The 12,009-nt window shown below is 38.7% G+C and overlaps 1 protein-coding gene across 1 annotated transcript in view; it reads left to right on the forward strand.

The window, feature by feature from the left end:
* WDPCP (WD repeat containing planar cell polarity effector) overlaps positions 1-10,244 on the forward strand; it is a 284,886-nt gene extending 274,642 nt beyond the window's left edge. Inside the window, exons 15-16 of the mRNA XM_068966787.1 lie at positions 9,893-10,055; positions 10,139-10,244. Of these exons, the coding sequence (XP_068822888.1) occupies positions 9,893-10,055; positions 10,139-10,244 (269 nt within the window). The remainder of the gene's footprint in view (positions 1-9,892; positions 10,056-10,138) is intronic.
* Positions 10,245-12,009: the final 1,765 nt, after the last annotated feature.

A 12,009-nucleotide genomic window follows, 5' to 3' on the forward strand; every position in this document is an offset into this window, starting at 1 on the left:
GCCGTCTAGGTTGGTCATCACTTTCCTTCCAAGGAGTAAGCATCTTATAATTTCATGGCTGCAGTCACCATCTGCAGTGATTTTGGAGCCCATAAAAATAAAGTCAGCCACTGTTTCCACTGTTTCCCCATCTATTTGCCATTAAGTGATGGGACCAGATGCCATGATCTTTGTTTTCTGAATGTTGACCTTTAAGCCAACCTTTTCACTCTCCTCTTTCACTTTCATCACGAGGCTCTTTAGTTCCTCTTCACTTTCTGCCTTAAGGGTGGTGTCATCTGCATATCTGAGGTTATTGATATTTCTCCCAGCAATCTTGATTTCAGCTTGTGCTTCATCCAGTCCAGCGTTTCTCATGATGTACTCTGCATAGAAGTTAAATAAGTAGGGTGACAATATACAGCCTTGACGTGCTCCTTTTCCTATTTGGAACCAGTTTGTTGTTCCAGGTCCAGTTCTAACTCTTGCTTCCTGACATACAGATTTCTCAGGAGGCAGGTCAGGTGGTCTGGTATTCTGATCTCTCTCAGAATTTTCCACAGCTTATTGTGATCCACACAGTCAAAGCCTTTGGCATAGTCAATAAAGCAGAAATAGATGTTTTCCTGGAACTCTCTTGCTTTTTCAATGATCCAGCAGATGTTGGCAATTTGATCTCTGGTTCCTCTGCCTTTTCTAAAGCCAGCTTGAACGTTGGAAGTTCACGGTTCATGTATTGCTGTAGCTTGGTTTAGTGAATTTTAAGCATTACTTTACTATCATGTGAGATGAGTGCAAGTTTGTGGTAGTTTGAGCATTCTTTTGCATTGCCTTTCTTTGAGATTGGAATGAAAACTGACCTTTTCCAGTCCTCTGGCAATCGCTGAGCTTTCGAATTTGCTGGCATATTGAGTGCAGCACTTTCACAGCATCATCTTTCAGGATTTGAAATAGCTCAATTGGAATTCCATCACCTCCACTAGCTTTGTGTGTAATGATGCTTCCTAAGGCCCACTTGACGTCACATTCCAGGATGTCTGGCTCTAGGTGAGTGATCACACCATCGTGATTATCTGGGTTGTGAAGATCTTTTTTGTACAGTTCTTCTGTGTATTCTTGCCACCTCTTCTTAATATCTTCTGCTTCTGTTAGGTCCCTGCCATTTTGGTATATATATTTATCAATTAATACACAAAAATCATTTCACAGAATTCAACAATCTTTCAATGTAAAAACTCAACAAACTAGATACAGGTGAAAACTACTTTGATATAAAAAAATTAAAACACAATTAGCATTGTACTCAGTGGTAAAAAGCTGAAAGCTTTTACTCTACAATCATGAACAGATGAAAATACCCACTGTCTCCACTTCTATTCAACACAGTACTGGAAGTCCCAGGCAGTGGTTAGGTAATAAAATAAATCAAAGGCATCCATATGGGAAAGGAAGAAGCAAAATGATCTCTATTTACAGCTTATATAATCTTATGTGTAAAAAATCCTAAACATTCCATTGAAAAACTGTTAGAATAAATGAATTCAGGACACACAACTAACACAAAATCACATATGTTTCTATACACTAAAAATGAAAAATCTCTAAAGAAAAATGTTTTAAACAATTCCACTTACAAGAGCATCAAAAAGAATAAAAATTTTTAAAAATAAGGAGATGAAAAGTAGAAAACACTGGTAAGAGAACATAAACAGTACAGAAATAAGTGGAAAAGCATGCCATGTTCATGGATTGGAAAACTTATTGTTGTTAAAATATCTGTACATCTCAAGGCAACCTACAGAGTCAATGTAATCCCTATCAAAATCCCAATGATGTATTCTGCAGAAATAGAAAATCCTGTCCAAAAATTCATATAGAATCTCAAAGGACACTAAATTGCCAGAACAACCTTGAAAGAAGAACAAAGCTGGAGAACTTACACTTCCTTATTTCAAAACTCACTACAAAGCTAAAAAACAGTATGGCACTGGCATGAAGGCACTTACAGACCAATGGAGTTAAAATAAGCTGCCAAGATATAAACTCTCACATACACGGTCAAATGATTTTCAACAAAGGTGCTAAGTCCATTTGATGAAGAAAGGACAGTCTGTTCAACAAATGGTTTGTGGAAAACTGGATATGAACAGCCAAAAGATGAAGTTAGACCCTTTCTTTCCCCCATACATTAAAATTAATTCAAAACTGATCAATACCTACATATAAGACCTAAAATCAAAAACTCTTGGGGGGGGGGGAAAAACAGGGAAAATCTTCATGGCACTCGATTTAGAAAATTTTCTTCAATATGACAGTAAATAAAGTACAGGAAACAAAGTCAAAATAAATAAACTGGACTACACCAAAATTGAAAACTTCTGTTCATCAAAAGACTTTCACAGAATGAAATGACAATCCACGAAATGGGAAAAATACTTACAAATCATAATCTCATAAGGAATTGATATCCAGAATATATAAAGTACTCTTAAAACTCAACAAAAATTGAAACAACCCTATTCTAAAATAGGCAAAACTTGTCCATAGACTTATCTCCAAAGAAGATATACAAATGATCAATAAGCACATGAAGAGATGCTCTAGATCACTTACTATTATGGAAAAATCAAAGCTATAATGAGGTATCATGTCATGTTCATTAGGATGACTACTAACAAAAAAAATAACCAGAAGGGCAGAGTAAAAGAACACGTGCTTATCTCCTCCTGCAAGATCACCAAAATCAAAACTAGGTGTTGAACAACCATCAACAGGAGGATGCTGGAACTCACTAAAAAGGAAAAAAAAACACCTCATGTCCAAAGATAAAGTAGAAGCCACAGGAGACAGTAGGAGGGGCACAATCACGATAAAATAAGTCCCATTCCTGCTGGGTGAATGACCCACAAACCAAAGGACAATGATACCAAAGAAGTTTTCCCACTGTTGTGAAGGTTCTGAACCCAACAACAGGCTTCCCAGCCTGGGGATTTGACAAAGGAACTGGGAATTCCCAGAGAATCTGACCTTGAAGGCAACCAGATTTGATTACAGGATTTCCACAGGACTAGTGGAAACAGAGATTCTAGTCTTAGAGGACACAAACAAAATCTTGTGCACACCAAGACCCAGGGGAAAGAAGGAGTAACCTCACAGGAGACTGAACTTAAACTACCTACTCGTGTTGGAGGGTTTCCTGTGGAGGCATGGGTTGTCAAGGGCTCACCACAGGGACGAGGGCACTGACAGCAGCAGTCCTGAAGGCCCCTGTTGGCATAAGGCTTCCTGGAGATTGCCCTTAATCCTGCCACAGAGCCCATGGACCCCAGGGATGGGTTGCCTCAGGCCCAACAACTAACAGGGAGGGAGTGCAAACCCACCATTAGCAGATAATTGGATTAAAGCTTTATCACTTCATGGGAAATAGGTGGGGAAACAGTAGAACCAGTGTCAGACTTTATTTTGGGGGGCTCTAAAATCACTGCAGATGGTGATTGCAGCCATGAAATTAAAAGATGCTTACTCCTTGGAAGAAAAGTTATGACCAACCTAGACAGCATATTCAAAAGCAGAGACATTACTTTGCCGACTCAGGTCCGTCTAGTCAAGGCTATGGTTTTTCCTGTGGTCATGTATGGATGTGAGAGTTGGACTGTGAAGAAGGCTAAGCACCGAAGAATTGATGCTTTTGAACTGTGGTGTTGGAGAAGACTCTTGAGAGTCCCTTGGACTGCAAGGAGATCCAACCAGTCCATTCTAAGGGAGATCAGTCCTGGGTGTTCTTTGGAATGACTGATGCTAAAGCTGAAACTCCAGTACTTTGGCCACCTCATGCGAAGAGTTGACTCATTGGAAAAGACTCTGATGCTGGGAGGGATTGGGGGCAGGAGGAGAAGGGGACGACCGAGGATGAGATGGCTGGATGGCATCACTGACTCGATGAACGTGAGTCTGAGTGAACTCCGGGAGTTGGTGATGGACAGGGAGGCCTGGCGTGCTGTGATTCATGGGGTCTCAAAGAGTGGGACATGACTGAGCGACTGAACTGAACTGAACTGAACTGAGCAAGGCCTTGCCCACCAGAGCAAGACCTAGTTTTTCCCATTGCCAGTCCCTCCCATCAGGAAGCTTACCCAAGCCTCTTAGCCTCTTCCATCAGAGGGCAGACAGAAGAATCAAGAAGAATCACAACCCCACAGCCAGAACCAAAACCACATTACAGAAAGATAACCACGATGAAAAAGCAGAACATTATGTCCCAGATACAGGGACAAGGTAAAACGCCAAAAAAAACTAAATGAAGTGCATATAGACAACCTTTCAGAAAAAGGATTCAGAATAATGATAGTGAAGGTGATCCAGAATATTGGGAAAACAGCGGAGAAGATGCAAAAATGCCGAAGACCTATAAGAGTTAAAGAACAAACAAAAAAACATGAATAATACACTGGAAGGGATCAATAGCAATTAACTGAGGAAAAGGACGGATAAATGACCTAGAGGACAGAATGGTGGAAATCACTGTAGCAGAACAGAAAATAGAAAAAAACTGAAGACAGCATAAGAGACCTCTGGGATAATATTAAACACACCAACATTTGCATTATAGTGGTCCCAGAGGAAGAAGAAAGAGAGAAGGACCTGAGAAAATATTTGAAGAGATAATTGGTAAAAACTTTCCTAACATGGGAAAGGAAATATTCAACCAAGTCCAGGAGACACAGAGAGTCCCAGGCAGGATAAACCCAAGGAGGACTGCACCAAGACACATAGCAATCAAACTGACAACAATTAAAGACAAGGATAAAATACTAAATCAAATCACTTACCATTATACAGTGGAAGTGACAAACAGATTCAAGGGATTCGATCTGATAGACAGAGTGCCTGAAGAACTATGGATGGAGGTTTGTAACACTGTATAGGAGGCCATTAACAAAACCATCCCAAAGAAAAAGAAATGCAAAATGGTTGTCTCAGGAGGCCTTACAAATAGCTGAGAAAAGAAGAAAAATGAAAGGCAAACGAGAAAAGGAAATTTATATCCATCTGAATGCAGAGTTCCAAAGAATAGCAAGGAAAGATAAGAAAGCCTTCCTAAGTGATCCATGCAAAGAAATAGAGGAAAACAATAGAATGGGAAAGACTAGAGACGTCTTCAAGGTAATTAGAGATACCAAGGTAACATTTCATGAAAAGATGGGCACAATAAAGGACAGAAACGGTATGGACCTAACAGAAGCAAAAGATATTAAGAAGAGGTGGCAAGAATACACAGAACTATACAAAAAAGATCATAATGACCCAAATAACCATGATGCTGTGATCACTCACCTAGAGCCAGATATCCTGGAATGCAAAGTCAATTGGGCCTAGGAAGCATCACTACAAATAAAGCTAGTGGAGGTGATGGGATTCCAGGTATTTCAAATCCTAAAAGATGATGCTGTGAAAGTGCTGCATTCAATATGCCAGCACACTTGGAAAACTCAGCAGTGTCCACAGGACTGGAAAAGGTCAGTTTTCATTCTAATCCCAAAGAAAGACAATGTCACAGAATGTTCTGATTACCATAAAATTGCAGTCATCTCACACACTGGCAGAGTAATGCTCAAAATTCTCCCAAACCGAGAACCTCCATGTGTTCAAGCTGGATTTAGAAAAGGCGGACGAACCAGAGATTAAACTGCCAAAATCCGCTGCATCACAGAAAAAGCAAGAAAATTCTAGAAAAACATCTACTTCTGCTTTATTGACTATGCCAAAGCCTTTGACTGTGTGGATCACAACAAAGTGTGGAAGATTTTTAAAGAGATGGGAATGCCAGACCACCTGACCTGCCCCATGAGAAATCCGTCTGCAGGTCAAGAAGCAACAGATAGAACCAGACATGGAACAACAGACTGGTTCTAAGTTGGGAAGGAATACGTCAAGCCCGTATGTTGTCACCCTGCTTATTTAACTTATATGCAGAGTACATCATGTGAGATATTGGCCTGGACGACTCACAAGCTGGAATCAAGATTGCCAAGAGAAACATCAATAACCTCAGATATGCAGAAGACACCACCCTTATGGCAGAAAGCGAGGAGGAACTAAAAATCCTCTTGATGAATGTGAAAGAGGAAAGTGAAAAAGCTGGCTTAAAACTGAACATTTAAAAGAATAAGATCATGGCAACCAGTTCCACAACTTCACGGCAAATAGATGGGAAAACAATGGAAACAGAAACTTTATTTTCTTGGGCTCCAAAATCACTGCAGATGGTGGCTACAGCCATAAAATTAAAAGACGCTTGCTCTTGGAAGAAAAGCTATAACAAACCTAGTCTTAGTCATTCAGTCATGTCTGAATCTTTGTGACCCCATGGACTGTAGCCCACCAGGCTCCTCTGTCCATGGAATTCTGCAGGCAAGAATCCTGGAGTAGGTTGCCATTTCCTTCTCTAGCGGATCTTCACAAGCCAGGGATGGAACACGGTTCTCTTGCACTGCAGGCAGACTTTACCCACTAAGCCACCAGGGAAGCCCCCTGACAAACCGAGACAGCATATTATAAAGCAGGGATATTACTTTGCCAACATCTAGTCAAAGCTATGGTTTTTCCAGTAGGAATGTACGGATGTGAAAGTAGGACCATAAAGAAAGCTGAATGCTGAAGAATTGATGCTTTTCAACTGCAGTGTTGGAGAAGACTCTTTAGAGTCCCTTGGACTACAAGGAGATCAAACCATTCAATCTTAAAGGAAATCAGTCCTGAATATTCATTGGAAAGACTGATGTTGAAGCTGAAACTCCAATACTTTGGCTACCTGGTACAAAGAACTGACTCATTTGAAAAGACCCTGATGCTGGGAAAGGTTAAAGGCAGGTGGAGAAGGGGACGATGGAGGATGAGATGGTTGGATGGCATCACCGATTTGACAGATATGAGTTTGAGTAAGCTCCAGGAGTTGAAATGGACAGGGAAGCCTGGCATGCTGCAGTTCATTGGGTCACAAAGAGTTGAACACACAACTGAGCGACTGAACTGAGCTGAAAAATACTAAAAGCAACAAGGGAAAAATGACAAATAACATACAATGGAACTCCTATCACATTATCAACTGATTTCTCAACATAAATGCTACAAGCCTGAAGGGAATAGTGTGATATACTTAAAGTGATGAAAGAGAAGAACCTATATAACCAAGAACACTCTACCCAGCAAGATTCTTGTTCAGATTTGATGGAGAAATCAAAAGGTTTACAGACAGGCAAAAGTTAAGAGAGTTCAGCAACACCAAATCAGCTTTCCAACAAATGCTAAAGGAACTTCTCTAGGCAGGAAACACAAGACAAGCAAAAGAAAAGAAATATGGTAATATGATCTTTTGATAATTATCAAATTAATAATCAAAAGATAATATCTTATATTGATAATTACCTTAAATGTAAATGTATTAAATGCACCAACCAAAAGAGTAAATTGGCTGAGCAGATGAAAACATGTCCAAGGAAACACTGTAAGTCAACTATGCTTCAATAATATATATATATATATTTGAAATTTTAAAAATAACCAAAAGATAACAAGTGTTAGTAAGGATGTAGAGAAACTGAAACCCTTGTGACCCTTGTGCATTGTTGGTGGGATTGTAAAATGGTGTAACCACAATGAAAACTATTTAATAGTTCCTAAAAAAATTAAATATAGAACCTACACATGATCCAGCAAACCCACTTATATATGTATATATCCAAGGAAATTGTATTCAGGGTATCAAAAATACATCTGCAAACCCACCATGTTCATAGTAGCATTATACACAACAACCAGGAAGTGGAAATATAACCCAAATATTCATGGATAAACAAAATATGGTATATACATACAGTGGAATATTACCCTGAAAAAGGAAGAAAATCCTATCACATGCTACAGTATTGAAATATGCCAGTTACATAACAAATACTGCATGACATTACTTCAGTTCAGTTCAGTTGCTCAGTCATGTCCGACTCTTTGCGACCCCATGAATCGCAGCACGCCAGGCCTCCCTGTCCATCACCATCTCCCGGAGTTCACTCAGACTCAAGTCCATTAAGTCAGTGATGCCATCCAGCCATCTCATCCTCGGTCGTCCACTTCTCCTCCTGCCCCCAATCCCTCCCAGCATCAGAGTCTTTTCCAGTGAGTCAACTCTTCGCATGAGGTGGCCAAAGTATTGGAGTTTCAGGTTCAGCATCATTCCCTCCAAAGAAATCCCAGGGCTGATCTCCCTTAGAATGGACTGGTTGGATCTCCTTGCAGTCCAAGGGACTCTCAAGAGTCTTCTCCAACACCACAGTTCAAAAGCATCAATTCTTTGGCACTCAGCTTTATTCACAGTCCAACTCTCACATCCATATATGACCACTGGAAAAACCATAGCCTTGACTACACAGACCTGAGTCGGCAAAGTAATGTCTCTGCTTTTGAATATGCTGTCTAGGTTGGTCATAACTTTTCTTCCAAGGAGTAAGCATCTTTTAATTTCATGGCTGCAGTCACCAAGTGGACTTTAGAAAGCATCACTACGAACAAAGCTAGTGGAGGTGATGGAATTCCAGTTGAGCTATTTCAAATCCTGAAAGATGATGCTGTGAAAGTGCTGCACTCAATATGCCAGCAAATTTGGAAAACTCAGCAGTGGCCACAGGACTGGGAAAGGTCAGTTTTCATTCAAATCCCAAAGAAAGGTAATGCCAAAGAATGCTCAAACTACTGCACAATTGCACTCATCTCACATGCTAGTAAATTAATGCTCAAAATTCTCCAAGCCAGGCTTCAGCAATACATGAACCATGAACTCCCAGATGTTCAACCTGGTTTTAGAAAAGGCAGAGGAACCAGAGATCAAATTGCCAACATCCGCTGGATCATCAAAAAGCAAGAGAGTTCCAGAAAAACATCTCCTTCTGCTTTATTGACTATGCCAAAGCCTTTGACTGTGGGATCACAATAAGCTGTGGAAAATTCTGAAAGAGATGGGAATACCAGACCACCTGACCTGCCTCTTGAGAAACCTATATGATACTACTTACATTATGCATTTTAAGCAGTTAGATTTATAGGGAACAAGGTAAAATGGTGCTGGAGGAAGGGAAAAATAGGGAGTGTTTAATAGATATTCAGTATCAGTTTTGCAAGATCTGGATATCTGTTGCACAATAATGTGAATATACTTAATACTACTGAACTGTACACTTAAAAATGCTTAACATGGTAAAAATTGTATGTTTACTATTTTTACAATTAAAAGTTTTTTCAATAAAGATGAATATATACAGATACACTATAGTTCTAAGAGCTGTTAGTTTATAACAAGGTTTATGTTATGTTCAAGATATATTTTTCACACTTCATTATATTTCAAGTGATTTTTTTCAAGCAATGTTGTATCAAATTTGCCAGTATTAAAGTGTTTTCTATTCATCTCTATGATGTTGGAACAGCAAACTCTCTACGGACATTTTAAAATTATTAGGTTTAAATGTTGGAAAAAAGATTTTCCTTTCTGTTTTCAAATTGTGTGCTACATGTGAGAGAGTAAAATAAAAAATTCCATAGAAGTTTTCAACATAATAATATATTCTAGTTAATTGGCAAACAACCAGAAAACAGAATATTTGGTTACTAAAATGCTATTTTAAAACACTATGAATGACAAGTTATAAGTGAATTTTAAAAATCTGAATTCAAAAAAATTCAGTTATCAAACTACCCTGACTGAGCTGAGTCTAAGAAAAACACAAGATGTTGGGAACCATGACTACAAGATTTCCATTGTGTGTTTCATTGGAATATGTGAAAATTTTCCTGTATCTGTGCTTATGAACAAGTTCAGAAATTACATTTGTATTTGATTCATATCTTAATTCTTTTTTAACAAAACTCCTGGGGCCTCTGGACAAATGGGATGTGCTAAATGAAGCTTTTATTGGCCTATCTTTAGCACTTCATGGAGAAGACACATTTACAGATAACTTCCCTCCTTATTGTTCAATCCACAGACATATTATTCAACAAAGAACACGGAATGTCTCTGCCGACAGGTAAGCTATGCTGAACTGAGAAAAATTCTCTATAAAGGAAAAGTATTTAGTATTAAACAATTGAAATATTCTCTGTTTAAAAGCAAACTAACAGTTAAGCAAGGAAATTACAAAATGTCAAAGGAAAAAATATGCATTTTCTCACGGCCAGGATTTTGCAGCAGTTTTGTCATGGAAGAGCAGGCATGATGAGGCAGAAATGAACATGAAAAGTACATTGTTAGAATGAATGTTACTCCAGGACAAATGAAATTACTATATTAAACTCTATTTGTATTCTGTTGCTAAGTTTTAGTATCATTATAATATTAAAATATTCTTAGAATATTTACTTTGCATTAGGATTCTATATGTTCATACTTATGCAAACTTGCTATTTGTTTTTGAAATATGATAAATGATCATTTAATATCTATCCAGCTTGCTGCATTGGGTTATTGAGAAAACAGGAAAGAATACAAGTGAAATAAAAGGAATTGGACAAAGTAATAGTATTATTTATAATGATAATCATAATATTAATTATAATAATGATAATGCTTTGAATTAAGGTTAAAAACCTTTTGGTGTAAAAGGCCAGACGGTATAGGCTTTGTGTGCTATGTAGACTCTTGCAACTGCTGAACTCTGGCACTGTAGTATGAATGCAGCCACAGACAATATACAAATGAATGAGAGTGGCTGTGTTACAATAAAAAAACTTTATTTACAAAAATAGGCCAAGTGAAAGTCACTCAGTCATGTTCAACTCTTTGCAACCCCATGGACTGTAAAGCCCATGGAATTCTCCATGCCAGAATATTGGAGTGGGTAGCCATTCCCTTCTTCAGGGAGTCTTCCCAACCTGGGGTTCGAACTCAGGTCTCCTTCATCACAGGTGGATTCTTTACCAACTGAGTCACCAGAGAAGCCCACAAAAACAGGTAGTGGACAGGATCTGGCTCTTTGTCTTTAGTTTGTACACCTGCTCTTGAGGATTCCAATTACAAACAATAATTATGACAAGGCCACATATTTCACATATATATTTTATATATGTGAATATAAGCTATGATATGTGATACATGAAATATCATTATATTTCATATTTATCAACTATACCTATATCTTTTAATACCCTTGAGAAAAATGCCTCAAATTACAACTAAATAACTGATCTACAAAGCCACCAGGAGTTGGAGAAATGAGGCACTGGGATTTTTTCCCATTTTATTTACAATTATTTTGAAATTTGGACATTCTCTGGCCAAATGTATAGCGTTAATGTAGTTTCGCTTTTCTCATGAGGTTCAATCCTCCCTCCCTTTCCTACGCTCTGTATCAAATAGAGGAAGTACTGGGTGGTAAAAACGAAGACAGCCTCTATTATCTTCAGCCACCTGGAAGTCCTACATTTTTACTTACTTTTTAAAAAACTATTTTACCAAGGCATAATTTACATGTACCATTAAATTCACCCATTTTAAGTATACAATTTAGTAAATTTATAAAGTTGTGCAACTACCACAGTATAGTTTTAGAATATCTCCATCACCCCAAATAGGTTCCTTGTGCCAATTTACAAACAATTTCCACTCCCATCTCTACCCTGAGTCAATCACTGGTCTGCTTTCTGGCTCTCAGTTCAGTTCAGTCGCTCAGTCGTGTTTGACTCTTTGCGACCCCATGGACTGCAAAACACCAGGCTTCCCTTTTCACCACCAACTCCCACAGTTTACTCACACTCATGTCCATTGAGTTGGTGATGCCATCCAACCATCTCATCCTCTGTCATCCCCTTCTCCCCCCGCCTTCAATCTTTCCCAGCATCAGGGTCTTTTACAATGAATCATTTCTTCACATCAGGTGGCCAAACTATTGGAATTTCAGCTTCAGCATCAGTCTTTCCAAAGTATATTTAGGACTGATTTCCTTTAGGACTGGTTGGATCTCCTTGCAGTCCAAGGGATCTCAA

Source organism: Capricornis sumatraensis, chromosome 1, assembly GCF_032405125.1.
Source record: "Capricornis sumatraensis isolate serow.1 chromosome 1, serow.2, whole genome shotgun sequence".
NCBI classification, from domain to species: domain Eukaryota; kingdom Metazoa; phylum Chordata; class Mammalia; order Artiodactyla; family Bovidae; genus Capricornis; species Capricornis sumatraensis.